Source organism: Vespa mandarinia, chromosome 6, assembly GCF_050613455.1.
Source record: "Vespa mandarinia isolate Hongniang chromosome 6, ASM5061345v1, whole genome shotgun sequence".
NCBI classification, from domain to species: Eukaryota; Metazoa; Arthropoda; class Insecta; order Hymenoptera; family Vespidae; genus Vespa; species Vespa mandarinia.
Window position 1 is genome coordinate 7,624,554 of NC_140815.1, and position 21,462 is coordinate 7,646,015.

Sequence of the window (21,462 nt, forward strand, 5' to 3'; positions counted from 1 at the left end):
ATATACTATAACAGATAATTTATTGAGGGGATGTACATACATAAATGATTAATACAACGTATTTGTGGGTCACGGAGATAGGAGATGTAAGGGTCATCTTTTGACTTCCATAAACTCAGTTCACTTTAGTTGAGTTACGATCACATACATCATGAAATTTACAGGTATAATTCATTTTTCTTTCTTTATATTTATTAGATATTCTTTTTTTTTTTTTTTTTTAATGAGTAAGTATTGTTGTTAATTATAATATATAATTTTTAAATTTATGACGATTATAGAAACATTATGACGTTAATATTCAAATAAAATTAATTAAAGTATAACATGAAATATAATTTTATATTTTACACATTTGTATTTTCAATCTCTCTCTCTCTCTCTCTCTCTCTCTCTCTATATATATATATATATATATATATATATATATATATATATATATATATGTATGCATACATGTATATATTATTTTTGTATATATTATTTTTGTAGATAACAATTTTTTTAAGTGTCTTCTTACATGGAAACTAGGAAGAATTTTTGTTTTTATATTACTATGCAACGTACAATCAATATATGGTTTATTTACACCAGAAAAGGAATATAGATATTTGTATAATGCTACTTCTAGTTCAGGTGTATTATTACCATCCAGTTCTGCATCTTCATGGAGTTTAAATGGAATACTTGTGATTCAAGCAAGAGAAAATGCTGCAGTAATGCAGGTATTCTTTTATAGACTTTAAAATACTACTTTTAATTTCAAACAAAAAATGTGATAATGTAATGTATATGAATTTTATAAATAGTTTCAATCATTGAAAATGAATATTTGGAATGGCAAAACTGGAGAAAAAGGAGAAGATATAGATATTAACGAAAGCGATGAAGATCTTTTAATGCCATTTGAAGTCACATATAAAATGGGACTTGTAGAAAATTTCACTATACAAAATGAATCTGTTTGGGTTACAAATATCAAGCGTAGTATAGTAGGAATATTACAACTGGATCTCTCTACTATAGAAAAGGAAGCAGCATTCCATTCTACTGAAGTAAGTTGTTATAATATCATAATGTACCATTCATAAATTATTATTATTATAATATTCAAATATGAAGGTAATGGGGAAAGATAATTGTACATTTTTTTGATAATGATAATTTTCAATTTTTTAATGCATTTATAGACAAATCATTATGGTCAATGCGATATAGAATATGTTATAACTAGTGAGAATGATAATGAAAAAGTAATTAGAAAGTCTTTAGATCCACGGACTTGTATTGGTCATTCTTTTCGATTTTGGACCAATGTTCCAAGAATGCAATGTCCTCATTCTGAACAAGTGGGTTTTAACATATATTTATTTTACTAATTGTTAAAAAGTTTATTTATGTATATAATTCCTTTAGGATCCCATTTTAAAATCCAGCGAACGATTATATTATGTAAGATATAATAACACTGTAGAAGATATTTTATATATTAATGCAACAGGAGGAATATATGTACAACCATTTCAAAGTTTTGGTGAAGCACAATTTTATTTTTCAAGGTATATTATTTCTTTGTTTCTATAAGATATATTTTTTAATAATAATAGAATAATATCTATATGGAGTATTTAGGCAGAATCTTCAATTAGTTACGGTACAAGATATAGTGAATCAAATTTCATTGTACAATCCACATACTGTAACTTTGCAACATGAACTTCCAGAGGAAGATTTGACACAAGGTAGAGGAATACTAGATAAAGATACTATTTTTAAAGTTGTAAGTTTTATTTTATTTTATTATTTATTTTAATATTATTTTTTTTCTATTTCTATAACAAAAATATTACATTTTTACAGATAGGAAACTTATTAGATCGTTTGAGCCAAACACTTGAGACTCCTGGTTTAGATACAGAAATAAATAATCTACATAACACAACTATTTCTATTCTTCTCTATTATCTTGGAATGTTAGACCGTACTGATTTAGAAATCGCATATAATAATATTTCAGGAACTAGTTACAAAGAAGAAACAATACGGTATAAAAGCATTTTTTTTATATTTTATTTATATAGATTAATATAAATATTATTATTTTAATTTTTGTAGGAATATGTTTTTGGAAGCACTTCCACAAATTGGAAGTAAAGACTCTGCTTTGTTTATATTCGATTTAATTCAAAATCATAAAGTATCAGATATAATAGCAATACAACTTTTAACTCAATTACCATTTCATGTTAGGAAACCAGACATACAATTATTAATAACTTTACGACCACTTCTAAGTTTAGCAAGAGATATTTCTGCAGAAATTCAAAATACAGCCATTCTTTCATATGGCACACTGATTTATAAAACATGCCTTGTGTATTGTACATACGAAATACTTGATGATTATGTACGTTTTTATCTTGATAAATTCACAGGTATGCTGATGAAGTTCTTTTAATTTAAATCTAAATAATATCATTAATATTGAAATATTTTCTAGAAAGTACTGAGTATGAAAAAAAAATGATATGGTTGGAAGGTTTGGCAAATATACAATTAGGAAGGGTAGTTGAATTTTTAGAATCTATTGCAAGTGGGAATAATGCAGAATCACGTCATTTTCGTGTACTTGCAGCTTGGGCATCTCTTCCATCTGCACCTTTAAGACCAGACATTGTAAGAAAATCTATAAAATCTTATATATATATATATTTTTTTTTTTTTTATTATTAATAAGCTCATTGTTGAATTATACATTCTTTCATGCATAGATATATCCTGTGTACTGGCCAATATTGGTAAATAAGACAGAGCATTTAGAAATGAGAGTAGCTGCATTGACATTATTAATTGTTTCTAATCCAACATCAAGCAGATTAATATCTTTATATTGGTATATGAAAACTGAACCAAATCTGCATTTATATAATTATTTTTATACAACCCTAAAATCTATAGAACAGACAACATATCCTTGTTATCTTGATATGTATGTAGAAATTATTTTAAATATCTATGTATTATGTTATAATTGTTGTAATTATTTTCTTTATTTAGGGGAAGTATAGCAGCACAATTTACACGTGTACTTCGTAAACCGTCTAATAATAAATTGTTACTAACTGGTAATTATTTGTTCGACTACAAAGATACATATAGAAAATTTGGAGCCATGCTTCATGGAATTTTTATAGCAAATCCAGCTACGAATGTACCAGAAGCAATGTATGTTACTTTGAGTAATTATGGAAGTGGTACTACTATAAATCATGTATCTGTAAGTAATAATATCTAGTTATTATTAAAAAAAATATATCAATATCATATATATTTATATTATTGTTTATTTTTATTTATAATATAAATATTATTTATAGTTGTATATCAAAGCGGAAGGTCTTCTACATTCTTTATCAACTTATCTTGAAAATCCAACACACGTTAAAGATATACTGAATCAATATAAATTAGATCAGAAAGAAACTGCTCCAATACATTTAGAAGTAATTGCACAAGTCCAACAGAAGACTGTTTTATGTTTACATTTAAATCAAACGAATATTGCAAAAGTAGTTCAATGTCAGTATATTATATTTAATTAATAGTTTATTAATATCGAATAATTCTTTTTATAAATAATAAAAGAAATAAATTATATTCAAGGAATATTGTTTTCTAGATTTAGCTTCGTTATCTGATAATATATATCAAATCTTCCAAAATACAGAATTTCATATTAATCAACAACGAATAAATATTCCTATAACTATGGAATCAGTGCAAGTAACGGATATGGGTACAAATGTAAGACTTAGCATGACAGCAACATCATTATTTTCAATGAGAGGAAATTTTATTCATTCGGATATTGGACGTAATAATCATGTTATATTAAGGTATATACTGGCTTTGTTATGTTGAAATTTTACAAGAATTTCTTATTTTAATGTATATTCTTAGAACATCCATTCATGGAAGTGAAATAATTGAAAATTATAATCCTTTGGTTGATTTGTGGCATGCAGCTGAGAGAACACAATCTATCCATGGATATCTTCCTATTAATATTACAATTGGATTAGATGAGAGGCCATTTATCACATATAATACACCAGGAGGTATATTCATCTTTTTTACTTTTTAAATATAGAGATATATAATTACTATATTCATATTTTTAGAACATTTTAAAATGGGAGTCGTTGCTCATGTAAGAACAGTTACCCATATAAGAGGACCTAAGACTCAAACAAAGTTAAAAGTTATTTGTCCTAATTGCCCAACATCATATACAGTTAGAAGAGTATTACCAATAAATAAATTAAAGGTAAAATCTTATTCAAATTATAATACATCTAATATTTAAATAGAAGATAATACAAATCTTCAATAAATATTTTTATCTAGACAATAAATTTATTTGAATTTGAATTCCCCGAATTGGGAGGAAAAATATTCACGAAACTTTTTGATTGTGAAAATGCAATATCAAGAGAAAAAGTAATATCTGATATATTATCATCCCATCAAGCTAATTACCAGTAAGTTTTATTTCTTAATATATTAAATTTTGATTATTATATTATTTATATAAATGTTCTATATTTGTTTTGCATAATTTAAGAATTTGGCCAGGCATGAAAATAATTTTGGCGACAGTGCATCTTTTAGATTATTTTACATATGTACCACCGAAAGGTAGCTGCGGATTAACCATTTATGTAGAACCATCTGATGCATTAGTGCAAACTCAAGTTGGTATAAAATAAAATCTTTCATAAATAATAATTCATTGATTTAAACATTATTTTAAATATTATTTGCTAGGTAAAACTTGAATATCTAAAAAATAATAAACATCACATGTTATCTTTGACAAATCGTGAACTTAATTCTCATCGTGTTTTGTATCAATGGAATTTAGCTGCTCTTTATGATATTACTGGTTGGATTTCAGACAATCTTAAAATCAAGGCAACTAAAATTACACCCGATGGAAAAATTATGAAGGTAATGTAGAATAGTATATGAATAATAGTAACACAAATGCATTTCAATATATTCTTTTCAGTTTTGTATAGAAGCTGATAGAGAAATGGACTGGGAATGGGACTTTTTAAATGTTAATCCTACTTTTCCTTGTAAACTAAAATTAGTTCTTACTTGGGGACCATCTGATACTGCTAAAGGTAAATGTAATGGTTCGTCGATCATATTAAATTTGATTGGTGAAGTCAGTAAAGCACAACTTGAAGAAAGTCAAAGAGAAAAGTCGCCTCATAATCAGTGCCGTAAAGAATTGAAAAGAAGAAATTTTATTCCATACACTGATACTTGTTATGAAGCTTCAAAGGAATTATCTATCTTAAGGAAGTATCAATTTTTTCTTAAGTACGAAAATGTAAGTGGATACGAATAGATTTGTTTAAATTATTCATAATGTATATATTATTAATGTTGTTAATTATATATCTCTTTCTCTATTTATTACATGTAATGATATTATTATCAGTTACCAGAGCCACTGTCAAAAATCGTGTGGAAGTTAAGAGTTGTGTATGAACTATTTAGTGGAAACAATAATTATACCAATAATTCTGGGCAATTTCTTTTAAATGCAGTCTTTCCTAAAGATTCTGACAGTAGTGAACTGGAATTAAATTCAAATAAAGTGACTATACAATATGGTTCTAATTTCATAGAAAATTTTTTAATACGAACACGAATCCATAGATATATGGACAGTGTTCTTTTTCATTCATTTTTTAGTAAGTTGCTTAATATATTTATATATTAACAATGATATATATTCTTTCTTTTCAGGCACGTTAAAATAAAACTCTAAATATTCTTTTACCATCAATAGGCATGTGTATTATAGAACCAAATATTGTACGATCAATTTACAATACCACAATTGTTGTTAACTCTCATAGAAATATATTATTACTTGGCCAATGTTACGATGATAATCCAAGATTTGCTATTAGAGCTTTTAAAACAAAAAATAATTTAATAAATGTACTTATTACTGATGAAACAGGTACTATAAAGGTAATTCAATATTACAATGGTGGACATATATATAATGCTACATCATATGTACCATTAGAAAAGCACGTGTTCCAAAAATTTGGATCTAAATGGTATGTAATTATAGTTAATAAGTATTATAATAAAATAATACTGATATTTCAAATAATATTGATACTTTCAATTGTTCGATTACAATGTAAAGTTTAATAATAAGAAATTAATTATGTTACAGGATAAAATTGCGTGATATATCTGTTGATATATTGTTTCCTAATATTCTTTTATTTATGCAATGGACGCAAAAACAAGTTTTACTTTTGTTTCCAACTTATTTAACTGAATTCAGTTGTGGTATATGCACAGTTAATAGTTCTATTATTAATAATTTTTATGAAGAATTATAGAGTGATTTATAATTTTATTTATATGAAACAAAATATTTTATATTATATAAATACAAGAATATTATAAATTGCTCTTAATGTTCTAATGTAAATATTATTTTGTATGTTAATATATTAGAGTACAAAACAAAATGATGATTATTTTGTATGTCACACAATATTAAATATATTTTTAAGATTAAATTTATATGTACTATTAAAATGTTTCTATAAAATAAAAATTAAAAGCATCTGATGATTTTTTTTATATGTAGCTTTATGATTAAAAAAAGTATTTTTATTTAAGGATATTATTATATGATCTTCTGTAATATCACAGCATCATTAAGCAAAATATTACTTTTTTATATTTTCACTGATAATTCGATATATTTATTACATTTATTACATTTATTAGATTACAATTATTTTTCTTTAAGGCATCTATCTAAATGTTCATTCATGATATTTTCTGTAAATAATTCCATGCACACAGGACAAGGGTACTTCTTGGGATCTGTTGCACGAACTTCTTCTAGATTATCATTATTAATGTCAATGCATAATACAGATTCATCATTAAACATTGTTCCAATACATTCTTCCAAATGATCATTCAATGACATTGTAGATGAAATAATCGTGTCGCAAATTAAACATTTTTGAACTTCGTGTTTGCTGTTAGTTTTTCTAGAATTAGATTGTGTATTTGTCTTCATACAAGGACTATCAACAAATATACTATTAGATGATTCAGAATCTGATGAACTATCAATAACTATTATATTAGGTGATGAATTTGACACACATTGTTTTGGAAAACATATGTCAAGATGGTTATAAATATCTGTAGTCTTAAAGCTCTTATGACATACTGAGCAATCTGTGAATTCAGATTTATGTAAATTATCTAGTTTTTGTCGTTTCGTTGATGATGCATCCATTACATTACTTCGTTTAGGAGTAGTAAAGATATTATCTTTTATTGATGAAGTATCTATTTGATCATTAACATGACCTTTTACATCGTTCGACTTTTTTTCATCTTTATTATCTAAACACGAATCTATATGTTCGTTAATAATATTAATAGAAACAGAAACATGACATATAGGACAATTTACAGGGTCACGAATCTCCTGGTTCGAAGCATCACTTTGACTTGCATTTGTTTTTCTTTGTACAGATTTTATAACACTTTTTTTTGTATTAGCTTTATCATACGATGATGTTTTCTGTTGTAATGATGTTTGTTGCTGATTATTACTTTTTATATAAAATTTATCCAATAAATTGCTTTTACCGATTTTAGAACCTCCTATTTGCCCAGAACAAGAATATTTAGGAGTATGATTATTATTAACTACTTTAGAAGTAGAGGAACTGTTTGGTCCTCCTACACCCCATCCATGAACATTATTTGTATTATTACCTAGTTTCTTTAGATTGCTATCTAATGATTTATTATTTACTTTTGGATTAAGAGGACTATTGCTTTTATGAATATTTTTGATCTTTTCATCTCCTGGATTAGAAATTTTTGATCTAGATATATTGCCAGATTTATGTTGTTCGAATGGATTATTATTATTATTTTTCAACCAATCGGTTAGATTATTTTCTTTATAAATATTTTTCGATGTAGTTTTCGATTTTTGATTATTCTTTGTATTTTTAGTTTTAAAATTTTCTGGTTCCTTGATTTTTATAAACTGTCCACCACAACTTTGTTGATGTTCTATCCACCAAAAATCTGATGGGCCTGGTGCACGATTCATAGCTCTACGTACAGTTCCAAAATATGGAGCCTTCTTATGACAAGGACCATTGCATCTCCACCAATGTTGTTGATATAATTTAACTTCATCGTGAAAAGTATGATATATCTAAAAAAAAAAATACATATGATATTGTAACCATTATAAACTATACAATTCTTTTTATTTGTTAACATTTACATACTGTTATATTTGTTCCTGCTTCTTTATTTATTCTATGCATATGCTTGCAAAATTCTGGTCCATGTCCATCTCTATCGCGATTATTATTTGTCAAGAACAAATAACCATGAATCATTTCGTGCTAAAATGATAAAAATAATTATTATTATTTTATAATTTTTGAAATTTAATTTCACCAGTTAATTAAAATGAACATTACCAGCAATGTCTCGACAAGATCTTTTCTTGGCCTCAGTTTAAGTAATGGAACGCTAAGAGAAATTATACATTCTTTATTTCGTGGGTGATAAGTACATACTCCTGCACAGCTGTGAAGTAAATAATATATATCTTTTTTAATTATATTTATAAAAGATATATAGAGTAACAAGTGTCATTTATACCTTGTCATTCTATTGCTCCATTTAACCTGAACAGATAATAAAACATTCCAGAAAAAACGTGAATTGAATTGCATAAATAATGTATAAATATTAGGAGTTGGATCTATTATTTCCAATGTTTGATCGATTAACGTTTTTGGTTTGTAATGTTTATTTTTCTGCGAATAAACATTCAAATTTATTATGGGAATATAATAGATTAAAAAAAATAATAATAATAAAAAAGTTAACATTAATGAGATAAAAAAAACTTGAAATATATTTACGTCTTTCGGAATAATTGCATTTTCTGTTACACCAACAATATTAAGTTCGTCATGTAAATTTAATGCTAATTCTAAATCACGATTCCTTTTTGAATTCATATTATAGCAATCTTTCCTTCAAAGATTTATATTCCGACTGACTTGAAATAATCACATTTTATTAAATACCATTAAAAATCCTTGAGGACATTCCAATTCGTTTAAAACTTTTCGATACTTCGAAAGGTCGTTTGTACCACTCGTACAACTTCATAGTACACGAAAGAATGTCAGGAAAATTTCTCAGAACATGTTACAGATGTTTAATGTATAATTAAATCTTGAAAAAATGAAAAGAAAAGAAAAAAAAAAGAAATTAACATAACTTTATTAAGAAAGAAATTAACATAATTCATTAACGCTTTTTTCTGAAATTTAATTAATATTTTTAGAATTTTTATTCACCCATTTTCCTTTAATAGAACGTAATTAATTTTGCTTTGTCACACAACAATGATCTCTTTATCGCATTTCTAAGTTATTATTTGTTGACAGATATTTATAGGAAATATATGTTTTTACTTCAATTGATAGAATTAAAGTTAGTATTGTATATTTATTTATCAGATAAAGTACATAAAGTTAAAATTATAATATTTATACTACGTTAAGAAAGGTTATGTGTAAAATTTGAAATTTCGAGGATTTCCCGCTATAGCCAATTTCAAGAGTATCAAGCCGGAAACAAGCAGGTTTCGTGACGCAGTGGCGTAATCTTTTGCGGCCTGTCTGTTGCTTTGCAATTCGTTCACACAAACGGGCTCGTAAAATGGCGAGGTGCAGTTGTTATTTACTTACGTGGAATATAACGAGAAAACTTTGAAACAAATTAAATATATTAATTATTAGTAGCTTAATAAAAATAGTGCACCATAATCGTCGTATACGGACATTCGTGAGTATTATTATAAAACGTTTATAAATAAATATTTTAATGCGTGTGCATTGATGATAATACGCGTTCATCTACCGATTCATCAAATCCATACGAGTTATTCTTCTTATTCTTAGTTAATATCAATAATGTCAATACATTGAATAATATGCTTATCTATAATCTTCCCAGTTGTTATTTTCTAATATTTTTATCGTCTATAATGTTACATTTTAGCGATAAGGTTATGAAAAGAATTGATTGTTCTTTTCTTTTTACATATCATGATCATATACACATTAGATTAAAATTCTTTAAAATTTTCATACTTCCCCATTAATTGTTTGTCTTATTCTCTGTAATATACAGGATCGAACTCCCTTGAGTATCGTACGCATGTTATGCGTACGAGTTTCTCAAGATCGATTCTACTTTTCTTTGACTTTTAGGTTATGACTTGGAAAATATACTTCCTACGTCGATCATTATTTTAATCGGACACAAGGTTTATAGGTTTAACCAGCTCTTATTAAGTATTAAGAACAATTTTAGTAGATAACAGTGACAAACTGAACTAGCCGAGGAAAATATTCTTCCTCTTCTTTCCGACGTTCGTTATCTTTTTGTTCCTAATTAAATTACGGAACTTTCCGCAAACATACATTTTTTTTTTATTTTTTTATTTTTTTATTTTTTTTTATTTTTTTATTTTTTTTTTATAAGAAGAAAGTTAAATAATACATTTTTATCTCTTTATTTTGTATATGAAAAATTAATATAAAATTATGCAAATAAGAAAAATATATGCGTTTATCAGGCTTTATGATAGTATAATTATTTCGATACTTTTCTTAATTTATAAATTTAAATAATTAACTTTTTTGATGGTGCATAATATATTTATATATATATATTTTTTTTATAACTTTTATTAGATCAAATTCCATTCAATTTAAAACTTTTTATTCATACTTTTTTTTTTTTATGAACAAAAAAGTAGAACGTTAATTGATGTATATGATCATAATATATTATTATAATATTATATATTATTCTCATTTAAATAGAAACATTAATTTTCACAAAGTATTAAAACATGATATGTATTTAATATTTTACATAAACTGGAAAAAATCAGAATATTTATATAATGACTAATCAATTATTGATCATGTATTTACATATATATAATTATAAAGATATATTCTGATTTTTTAATACAGTACATTGCAACAAAAACTTATTCCATAGCATAGAAAGAATCATTGTATAACTATTTTCTAACTCACACAGTACAAAATTTATTCTTCATGACAATTCTTTTAGGTATCTGAATCTTTGAAGCACATGTTGTACAAAAATTCTAATAGAAAACTAAACTTTATTATTAGTTAACTGTATATCATTTTATATATCAATCAGAATACTTGATCTGAAGTTTTTTTATTTTTATTTTTATTTATTTATTTATCTTTTTTTTTTTTCTTTTTATAAGTATTTCTGAATTATCACTTGTTTGTTTAGCAAGAGGATTAATATAACCAAAATAGTGATATATTCGATATACTACATAATTATATTAATTGGACTACTATGTCCGATTTATAGTTCAAAAATATTCATTGTTAAATATGCAATATTGCATTATAAGCAATATTATTTACAAATAAATAGCAGTGAATAAAAGCAATTTATGATAATGATGATTTCATACATAATCTTTTGCTGCTTGATATTACAAAACATTCTTTTATATGCTTCTGTGCTAAGTTATGCCTATTATGTAATCACTATATGAAAAGTTAAAATTGGAATAATTAATTTTGAATATTAGAGTGATATATGCGGGTGAAAAAATGTATTTAGTTTTTTTCTTTTTTTTTTTTTTAACTCGTGCATTAATAATATATTATTAGAACTTAACTACTTTTTATATCATTTTTAATACAATTTTGTTTTGTTTTGGTTTTATTTTTTTTATTCGACTTCTATTTCCTAGAGATATGAGATATATATATATATATATATATATATATGTATGTATATATATATGTATATATATATATATATATATATATATATATATATTCCACATAGGATAAATATATTATATCAGAAATTTTTAGAGTAATTGTAAATTATGTTTAATAGGTCGTATTGTGCACATTCTAGAAACTACATTCTACAGAAATGATATTAATGGACTGGTATATTCTGGCACAGTAGCAGCAGTCCAATACTGATCTACATTGATTGAGAAAAGATTGTATTGCGAGCAGTAAAATCTTGTGTAATATGGCACAATATTATAACTTTGTGACCAATGCCAGTGGTACATTAACACTTGAGGAAGTACAGAGAATTTGCTCTGTAGAAGGGCAACATGTTCAATTAGTTGAGGATGTAAATAATGGTGGTAATGGTTCACAACAATTTTTGGCTTATACTGGTGCCCAACAAAACAGTGAGCAAACAATATTTTGCCAGCAAACTATTAACTTAGGGAGTCAAATCTCCACACCGCAATTGGAACAAGGGTAAACTTATGCGCATGCATTTAAAGTATTAATGTAGTAAAATGATATTCTTTTCATTGATCTTAATGCTTTGTAAGATGGGTATAGATCTAAATATTAAAATATTTTAATCTTAGTTTATTCATACCATTGAATTAATAGAACAACAAAAAAAAAAGAATAATACTAGGGTTTAATTGATTACAATCAAATAATATTTAAGTTTAATAGCATGGTAATCAAAGAAAACATATGACGGTTTCTATATTTTATTTACAGTTAAAAAATTTAATACTATTTAAAAAAATATACCATTACATATTTATAATATTAAACTTATGTGGGATTATATAGTATTAATTTTAATTATATATTGTTTGTGTTTAGGAGAAGTGTACTGTTACAGAATTTTTTACAGAATATTTATTATGATCTTTGATATAGTCTATTCTTATATTTGTACGCGTGTGCCTCAAAGAATATATTAATGTCATTTTAATTTAAACATTGTCTTCTGTGTCTTCATTATTAAAATAACAGTTTTAATTTAAGTAGTAATTGTTATAAATCCACATCAATATTATTTTGGAAGACCTGAAATGTATAATTTTTATGAACTTGTAATTTTATGAAACTGTTGATGTTAGAAAATAGTATGTAATTAGAATCTATAAAATTAAAAAATAGATCTCTCCTTCTCTTAGTGTGTCAGCCTTATATTTCTTTAGCTCCTTTAGTATATATAAGTCAATATAATATCATATAATGTACTGTAATATAAAAAAAAAATAAATATATATCTTAAAGATTCTTTTTATGTTATATTTATATCTTGTGTTTTGTAAAGTTTTATGTACTTGTATATCATTGTTATATCTACATTTTTATGACATTCATCTTTTGTATTTATTATAACTTACAGTTTTATGCTCAAAGTTATTTGATAATATTTCAGTCTTAAATATATATACAAATATATATCATTATGAAAAATTCAAAGATTGACACATGAGACAAAGCTGATATAAAATGTACAAAACTGATATGTTCATCTAATTCCTCATAGATCCAAATATAAAGTTAATATCTAATATTATTTATTTATTTTTTAGGCAAAACGTATTCATAATTAAAACAAATGAAACATCCCCATCTCAAAGTATATTAAAGCCTAATACAGTTAAAGTACATACGGCACCAGAAAATATAGTAGGTGTTGTGGATAAGAGAGGTAAATATTATTACTTTTAATATAAAAAGTACATACACAATTAGAATTAATTTTCATGATATCAGTTTACTTATTTTTTTTTCTTTTATTAAATAAAATTTACGAAGTTTTTATAAATCAATTATAATTGAAATTTCTGTAAATTTATGTTAAAATAAAGATTTTTTCATTTTTGTTTTTTTGTTTTTTTTATTTTTTTGTTTTTTTTTGTTTTTATTATTATTATTATTATTATTATTATTATTATTATTATTAAAAATTAATATAGTGAATTAAATTTGTAGCCATTAAACCATCAGTGGAATGTAATAATGATAATCAACAGATACAATGGGTGAAGATGCAAGAAAATAGTATTAATGTAGATGCAGTTTCAAAACAAAATACTCTTTTACCAGAAAAGAGTCAAACTGCTATTTTAAATAAGAGCCAGCCACAAAATAATATAACTATACCTGTAAGTGATCTTGTAGTTTTGCATACATTAGTTATATGTTTGTAATTTTTAATTTTAATAATATGTCTTTTCAGTTAACTCTACATGGAAATACTGAACCGCAGGTTTATACTCCTGAATCTGCAGAAAAGAAGTCAGTTAAACTATATCAAAATAAAAATCGATTTTCGGCAAATAATATACAAACAGTTTCTCCATCCATTCCTTCTGATGGTTTAAACTTAACAGATACTGCATCAAATCGAATACAACAACGTTATTATGTACCAAACGTTAAAGTAACTTCTCCTTCATTCCATAATAAAACAGTTAATACAAGTGGACAGAATGTAACTACAACACTTACGCGACAAGTTCGTACTTCTTTTATTCAAGTATCTCCAACACGACCTACAGTTCCTACTCAGATGTCTAAAAATCCATTGAGATTACAACATCCAGAAATGGAACATTTAAGTCAAAGGATAAAACAAGCAAAATTACGACAGTTGCAAAACGACCAACGTTCGCAACAAAATATGAGAAAGAATCAAGTATCCAATATGTCACAAAAGCCTGTACAAAATATTGCAACTAATTCATTACAACATCAACAAGTAGCAAATGTAATACAACAAAAGCAGTTACAAAATATTACAACACAGTTTCAACAATTACAGAAACAATCGTCAGTTGGTACTATAGAACAAAAAAATCTACATCAGTTACAATCTCAACTTTCCTCACATTCGCACAATATGCAAACAAATTCGGATGTTGATTCTGATTGTATTTTACAAGAAAGAGGTATTCTAAAACAACAGTCTTCTCCATCTCAAACAGATTCAGAAGGTGGTGCAAGTGAAAGCATTGCATATCTACAAAAAGTTATTGGTAATCCTTCAACTACTATAGTACAGCGTCAAATACAAGGCAATACTGCAAAAATGTTGGTAATCTTACCTAATGGTGAACAAAGATTAATCACATTTGATATATCTAATGATGATTGTACTGTGCAAGATCTTCTGGAACAGGTATTATTATTATTATTAATAATAATATTGATATTACAAAATAATTATTTTATTAAAAATTTTTTATTTCTTATGAAAAATGAATATTATTAGGCAAACATTACATTTGGTGGTGAGACTGCTGTATGCTTAGTCTTGGATTCTACTTTGGGTATAAATTACATTGTAGAAGCAGGACCAGGTACAAGTGCCATATTGAATGAAATTCATGAGCACGACAGCAATACATCACAGGATAGTGCATCTATCGGATCACGCAATACTTCTCGCTCTATTAGGTAAGATTATATTGGAATTTTAATGTTGTTTTTATTACAAAACCATAGAGTTATGTTTATTTTTAATTATCTTTGTAGTTAATATATTTGATCATACTGTAATATGAACAGATGTAATAAATTAATGTGTTTTAGTTCACCTGATGAAAATAGCAATCCTATATGTCAGAATGAGGTAAGCAAAAATTACAATTTTATATGGAAACATTAAGATTTATTTTTTAATTAATAATAAAATTAATTTTATAAATTAATTCAAAATGTTTCTTATAAAAAATAATTAATTATAATTATTTGTGACATACTACGTTCTAAATGTATATTTATAAAAGTATTACATTTGGAATGTATGTCATTTGAGTATATATTTATTTTTTTGTTTGTTTTATTATTTCTTTATAATATACTATAATTTGAAGTTTCTTTTTTCTCCTCTTTTTTCTCCTTTTTTTTCTCCTCTTTTTTTTTTCTTCCTCCCCTTGAAAATATATGAAGATTTAGAAGAATTAAATAGAGTAGAATACTTCATCATATTTAATAATATTAACACTTTGCGGTATCGGCGATACTTGCGATAATATTGATAATTTCAACAGATTGTAGAGAACATTTTAAATATTATATTTAAATATTTTTTTTTTTCATTGGAATATATATTTAGTAATTAATTTTTCTACTTTTTCCCAATTCAAGTATAGCATCCATATGTATATAGCATATGTATATAGCATCAATTTCTAATTCTAAACTGTGTCCAAATTATTTTGTTGAGAATTTCTTTAGTGTTGCTAATCGACGTTCTACATTTATGTTTTTAACATTAACAGATACGTACAATCAAAAATGCATTTGTATATTGATAAAGTCTACGTTATCAAATCGCGATGATACAGTATCATCGATGGACCGTAAAGTGTTAGTATCTCATGTGTTAATTAACAGTGATTAATAGTGATAACATTATGTAATATGTATCAGATATAATGATTTTTCAGGTCTTTATTTTATATAAAAAGAATTAATTTATTTATGAAATATTAATGACAAATGAATAATATACAATATTTATTAATATTTGCTATATATAATGTGTTCTATATTTCAAGGTTTGTTTATTAATTTTAAGGATAATCAGTATATACAAAAATTCTATTCTGGATATATATATATATTAGCAGTACCAATATTGTGTTATTTTACACTGTTAATAATCTACAAAAAATAACTGTGTAATATGAAAAATAGTTACCAGTTAAAATGATATAGAATTTAGATTTGGGCAATAATTTTTTACATTATAATACGATATTAATGTATATAAAAATAATAATTGGTCAATTTGACACATACAACATTATTATATTAAATAAGTTATGGCAAAAGCTATAACACATTTTCTATGGAATTAGGAGGCTATATACATCGAGGGAAAGCTTGCACTGTGTCCAAACTGTGGTATTAGCTCATTAGACTTCAACCGATGTCAACGATGTTTGAAAAAATTACCAGAGGATGTGAAGACGATACCTATGACTGTGGGTATACAAGAAAAGAAGGAGAACATGCTGTCTGTCAATGTAAGGATCATGACTGGAATGCTTGAAGACCAGTATAGTGCATTGTACTTAATATTAAAAAATTGTTATAAAATATAGTGATTGAGTGACAGATGAATGTTTAAAGAATTCATATTATTTAAATTGTACATGCTTATTTAGTATTACTAAATGAAGAAATTTTGCACATATATATATATATATATATAGCATAATTTTTAAGGTACTAAATTTATTAATATAATTTTAAACCTAGAAATTTTCTGTGCGTTGAAGTTTCAGGTGATATCTATAGCAGATTTCTTCTATGATCATTTTGTTATTATCTCATATTCCAGATTTTTTTCTTTTTTTTTGTCATTTTTAATACAAGTATTTCTTTATGTGTCTTAAATATATTCTAATGTTATATTTTTACAGACGTTTTATAAGAAAAACAATGAACGAAATTCTTCAGCAAAATTGGAGAAATTAGAACGCGATGGATCTGCTTATAAACGTGGTAGAGGAAGAGGAAGAGGTTTCACATCGAGGACGAAACTTATTAACAAAGAACCAGGTATTTTTTAGAATCTGTGTCGTACTTTAACAATATTAAAGAATAAAAATAAAATATATTGTCCATATATTAATTATCTTTTTTTTTCCCCTCAGAATGTTTAACTATATCATCAGATGAGGATGAAGAGGGGAAAACTAGAAAAGTAGATGGTGTTAACACTAGTGCAGTTTCAAGTAACGCAAGTAATAATTTTACCGAAGAAATGGAGACAATCCTTGATAAAGAACCAGTAATTACAAACAACTCTGTTTCTAGCACAAATATTGATTTTTCACCAAGCAACGAAGAATGTACTGAAGGTAATAATATTGATGATTAATTTTTTTCATCAAGATATATATTTTTATAAAATTTATTCCAGTATATATTTACTGTACTATTACAATTGCTTTTTATAGGCGGAAGTATAAGATGTGAAGATCAGAATTTTACAGATAGTTCTATACAAAATATACATGCTGCTATTTTGTGTCGGACAGTCAGAATAGGATCATATAAATATATCCCACCAGAGAAAGTACTAATATCTCCAAGTGGAATAAGATTTGGAATACCTTTATTAGAAGATGGTAAGGATTAAATAAATATATGGTGATATATATTCTCTTCATTGAAAAATTTATTATCATGTATTTATAATTTTATGTTTTTGTATTATTTTATATTACAGATACAAGTTTTGTTACATTGGACGTTAAAATACAAGATTTAGTAAAGGTTCTGGTACATTTTGGAAAATCTATGCCAGTTATTTTCTTTTATACGACTACAAGTACAGGTGCAATGATTCGCGAATTATTAGGAATGCAAGATCCAAAAGGGCCATATTATGATCCAGCTGGTAAAGGTAAGTAGTATTTAAATTTTACATATATATATTATTTTATAAAGATCTGATCTCTCCGTAAAATATTTTTTTACTGTACAGATCATACACATAGACGGATTACTTTACTGCCGGAAAAGATATCGGACGAATCAAAAGTCGCATTAAAAAATATATTCATGGTAAAAAAAGGCTTGTTCGAAGAATTAAATCCAAAAGAAGCAAATGATATTTTAGTGCGAGCATCACCGAAAGATGTATGTGATATTTTTCAATATAATTAAGTGATATATTATTATGTACATATAATTAAATAAAATAAGTCATATTTTATTATATATGATTATATAAAATTTATATTTCTCTGTTTAATATTTATTTCACTTTTTTCCTTACAGAATTCATTAGTTCAAGGTCTTACTAGAAGGTACAGTCAAACATCACTTTCAAATGTATCTACTGTAAACGGTGGAATACAAACGTAAGAAACTATTTGATTTTAACAAAATTAGCATACATATATACTACTATGTATGTTTTTTCATACTTCATATTTATATATTTCTAATCTATTTTACTTTACAGAATAACAGTATATCCACCACCTCCTGCAAAAGGTGGTATAGCCATAAATACTGAGGATTACTTATGTCTTGGGGAGGATCAGTTTTTAAATGATGTTATTATTGATTTTTATTTGAAGTATTTAACATTGGAAGTGTTATCAGAAACAGATCAACATAGAACACATGTATTTAGTTCATACTTTTATAAACGCTTAACAAGTCCTCATGCTCAAGCTGGTGAAAGTGCAATTCCTCTTTCTGCAGCTGCTAAAAGACATGCAAGAGTGCAGAAATGGACTAAAAATGTTAATATATTTGAAAAGGATTTTATAGTGATTCCTATCAATGAACAGTAAGTTTGCATATATTAAATGTTTATATACTTTATGTATATTATTAACATTAATAATGTATAATGTTTTTATATTTATAGTGCTCATTGGTTTTTGGCGATTATTTGTTTCCCTGGATTAGTGGGGAAAGTTTCTATAAATCCTAAGACTACTAAAGAAGAAGATGTTCATAAAACGGTTCAGAAGAGTAAAAAAATGAAGGATCTTAAAATTCAAGCTGTGACAATTGGAACAACTACTATAACTCCAGTAACAACTACGATAACAATAGATCAAGGAGACGATGGCTCGGAAAGAGATGAAGCAGAAGGTGACGATGAAGAAATGGAAATGGATAGTGATGATGAAGTAAGAAATAATTAATCATTTTTTTTAACTAGACAGTATATAGAGGTACATGTTAATATATATAAATACATATATATATATTTTTTTTTTTTTAACTTTAGGATGAAACTGAAGAACAGGAGAACAATAAAAGCCAAGAAACAGATCATGCTATACAAAATATAAATTCTGTAAAAGTGTAAGTATAACAACAAGTTGAAATAACACAATCGTATATTTTCAACTAAAAAAAAATTAGGAGATAATTACGAAAAAAATGATATTGAGAATATTTATATTTCTTTTTTAGTCCCTGCATATTGATATTTGATTCTCTTGCGGGTGCTAGTAGATGTCGTGTTGTTGCTACATTAAGAGATTATTTAAGTTGCGAACATGTTGCTAAAATGGGAATTGAAAAGACATTTTCAAAAGATACTATTAAGGGAGCATCTCCGAAAGTTCCTCAACAATCAAATTTTACTGATTGCGGCCTATATGTATTACAATACGTGGAGAGCTTCTTTAAGGTATATACTTATAGTTTATTTTAAGTATGTACCTATATTATTTTAAGGTATATACTTATATATATTAATTATCAAAAATTTTATTAAATTAAAAATTTTAAATCTAGGATCCTATTAAAGATTATACATTACCGATAAAAACATTAAAAAATTGGTTTGAAGAAATAATTGTTACAAGAAAACGCGAGGAAATATCAAAGTTATTAACTAAATTAATGAACGCTACGAAAGGCGATAAAAATATTACATTGCCTGTTGTTATCTTTCCTACGCACGATGGAAAGTTGAAACCAAAAGCTGAAAATCATGTTGAAATAAAACCGGTGAAGACAGATTTAGAAGTAAAAAAAAAGCCTATATCAGAGACAGAAACAACGCCCCGCGCGGCTAATAACACGGTACCAGCTCAAGCAGAAAACGCAGAATCAAGTAACGAGGTAGCAAATAAAACTACCTATCAGATCATTCCTTTTTCACCATGTACAAGTTCTTCTAGCTCGACTGATACTACCAATTCGACGGAAATGTTAATTGATTCAAAAATTCACACGAGGTATCCAATAAAATGTTTTAAATTATTGGAATTAATCATATATATATATATAGATATAAATATATAATATTATAATTATCATTTACACTTAACGCACGATATTATTTTATTATAGATCGCCGAGTGAGATAATATCCTATTTAAAATCCAAACGGATTCCTAGGTTAATGCTAAGAACAGACGCTCAAGATGATTCTCAGGCCGCTAAAAAGCATAAAGGAGAGTTCTTTTGAACCTTGTAAATAAATGTTACTTTCTTTTTTATAACGATAAAAATACTTTAGTCTCTACATTCATAAAAAAAAAACACATGAAATCATTTACCTATGTAACAAAGTATGTAGTTAATAATTCGTAAGATGAATAAAACCATTAAGTCCAAACCTAAAAAGAAAAATCAAATTAATACAATTATTATTACACATATATATATATATATATATATATATATATATATATTAAATAATAAATAATATTATTTATTATATAAAAATTATTTAATATATAATATTTAATATATAATATTAAATAATTTTTTTCAATATAATTTACCGATTAAATTATTTATTTTCATTTATACTTCTCTTTCGTCGATGTTTGATATTGTCTACTTGACGTAATATTGTCTACTTGACATTTTTTATTTTTTAAATTCAATATACATATATCCGATTAAAACTATATAACGAATAAGAATAAAAATATTCGAGATGATTTTTAGAAATAAAACTGTGGAAAGATGGTTTAGA

At 25.6% G+C, this 21,462-nt stretch overlaps 3 protein-coding genes across 13 annotated transcripts; 2 read left to right on the forward strand and 1 right to left on the reverse strand.

Annotated features, from left to right (window-relative positions):
* The first annotated feature begins 12 nt into the window (after window positions 1-12).
* On the forward strand, window positions 13-6,572 carry LOC118440723 (vitellogenin). 2 transcript variants are annotated; one of them, XM_035864153.2, is made up of 22 exons: window positions 13-164; window positions 493-725; window positions 810-1,055; window positions 1,191-1,349; window positions 1,417-1,559; window positions 1,633-1,780; window positions 1,861-2,045; window positions 2,116-2,435; window positions 2,501-2,676; window positions 2,772-2,989; window positions 3,058-3,277; window positions 3,378-3,579; window positions 3,680-3,896; window positions 3,961-4,118; window positions 4,182-4,327; window positions 4,408-4,541; window positions 4,625-4,754; window positions 4,828-5,010; window positions 5,072-5,401; window positions 5,513-5,768; window positions 5,867-6,146; window positions 6,269-6,572. In XM_035864153.2, exons 1-22 carry the CDS (start codon window positions 152-154, stop codon window positions 6,438-6,440), a joined length of 4,269 nt encoding a protein of 1,422 aa, XP_035720046.1. In that variant the 5' UTR covers window positions 13-151; the 3' UTR covers window positions 6,441-6,572. The 2 variants fall into 2 exon arrangements, with proteins under 2 accessions (XP_035720046.1, XP_035720048.1); XM_035864155.2 differs by lacking the exon at window positions 6,269-6,572 and having other exon boundaries at window positions 5,513-5,671; window positions 5,824-6,007.
* A 90-nt stretch (window positions 6,573-6,662) lies between these two features.
* mh (DNA-dependent metalloprotease SPRTN) lies at window positions 6,663-9,357 on the reverse strand. Of its 5 annotated transcripts, none has more exons than XM_085658031.1 (5): window positions 9,030-9,191; window positions 8,764-8,921; window positions 8,580-8,631; window positions 8,382-8,501; window positions 6,663-8,305 (listed from the first exon to the last, which is right to left on the reverse strand). In XM_085658031.1, the coding sequence occupies exons 1-5, from the start codon at window positions 9,126-9,128 to the stop codon at window positions 6,845-6,847; spliced, it is 1,890 nt and encodes a 629-aa protein (XP_085514157.1). In that variant the 5' UTR covers window positions 9,129-9,191; the 3' UTR covers window positions 6,663-6,844. The 5 variants fall into 5 exon arrangements, with proteins under 5 accessions (XP_085514157.1, XP_035720528.1, XP_085514159.1 ...); XM_035864635.2 differs by having other exon boundaries at window positions 8,580-8,688; XM_085658033.1 differs by lacking the exons at window positions 8,764-8,921; window positions 9,030-9,191 and adding an exon at window positions 9,198-9,357 and having other exon boundaries at window positions 8,580-8,688.
* A 413-nt stretch (window positions 9,358-9,770) lies between these two features.
* On the forward strand, window positions 9,771-21,092 carry LOC118440930 (uncharacterized). Of its 6 annotated transcripts, none has more exons than XM_085658027.1 (20): window positions 9,771-9,963; window positions 12,094-12,479; window positions 13,571-13,689; window positions 13,974-14,146; window positions 14,221-15,162; window positions 15,256-15,440; window positions 15,552-15,615; window positions 16,850-17,017; window positions 17,417-17,555; window positions 17,651-17,857; window positions 17,957-18,127; window positions 18,229-18,405; window positions 18,487-18,641; window positions 18,783-18,865; window positions 18,970-19,302; window positions 19,384-19,651; window positions 19,753-19,829; window positions 19,941-20,160; window positions 20,268-20,713; window positions 20,829-21,092. In XM_085658027.1, the coding sequence occupies exons 2-20, from the start codon at window positions 12,238-12,240 to the stop codon at window positions 20,944-20,946; spliced, it is 4,287 nt and encodes a 1,428-aa protein (XP_085514153.1). In that variant the 5' UTR covers window positions 9,771-9,963; window positions 12,094-12,237; the 3' UTR covers window positions 20,947-21,092. The 6 variants fall into 6 exon arrangements, with proteins under 6 accessions (XP_085514153.1, XP_085514154.1, XP_085514155.1 ...); XM_085658028.1 differs by having other exon boundaries at window positions 12,115-12,479; XM_035864684.2 differs by having other exon boundaries at window positions 9,772-9,963; window positions 15,576-15,615.
* The last annotated feature ends 370 nt before the right edge of the window (window positions 21,093-21,462 follow it).

Coding starts and splice junctions, on each gene's coding strand:
- LOC118440723 (XM_035864153.2), top strand. Junction 2,436..2,500: donor TTATCTTGATAAATTCACAG/GTATGCTGATGA, acceptor AATATTTTCTAG/AAAGTACTGAGTATGAAAAA. Junction 6,147..6,268: donor CAAAAATTTGGATCTAAATG/GTATGTAATTAT, acceptor ATTATGTTACAG/GATAAAATTGCGTGATATAT.
- mh (XM_035864635.2), bottom strand. CDS start 9,128: ATGAATTCAAAAAGGAATCGTGATTTAGAATTAGCATTAAATTTACAT. Junction 8,502..8,579: donor ATCTTGTCGAGACATTGCTG/GTAATGTTCATT, acceptor TTATCATTTTAG/CACGAAATGATTCATGGTTA. Junction 8,306..8,381: donor AAGCAGGAACAAATATAACA/GTATGTAAATGT, acceptor TTTTTTTTTTAG/ATATATCATACTTTTCACGA.
- LOC118440930 (XM_085658027.1), top strand. CDS start 12,238: ATGGCACAATATTATAACTTTGTGACCAATGCCAGTGGTACATTAACA. Junction 18,866..18,969: donor GTAAACGGTGGAATACAAAC/GTAAGAAACTAT, acceptor TTTACTTTACAG/AATAACAGTATATCCACCAC. Junction 19,830..19,940: donor AATATAAATTCTGTAAAAGT/GTAAGTATAACA, acceptor TTTCTTTTTTAG/TCCCTGCATATTGATATTTG.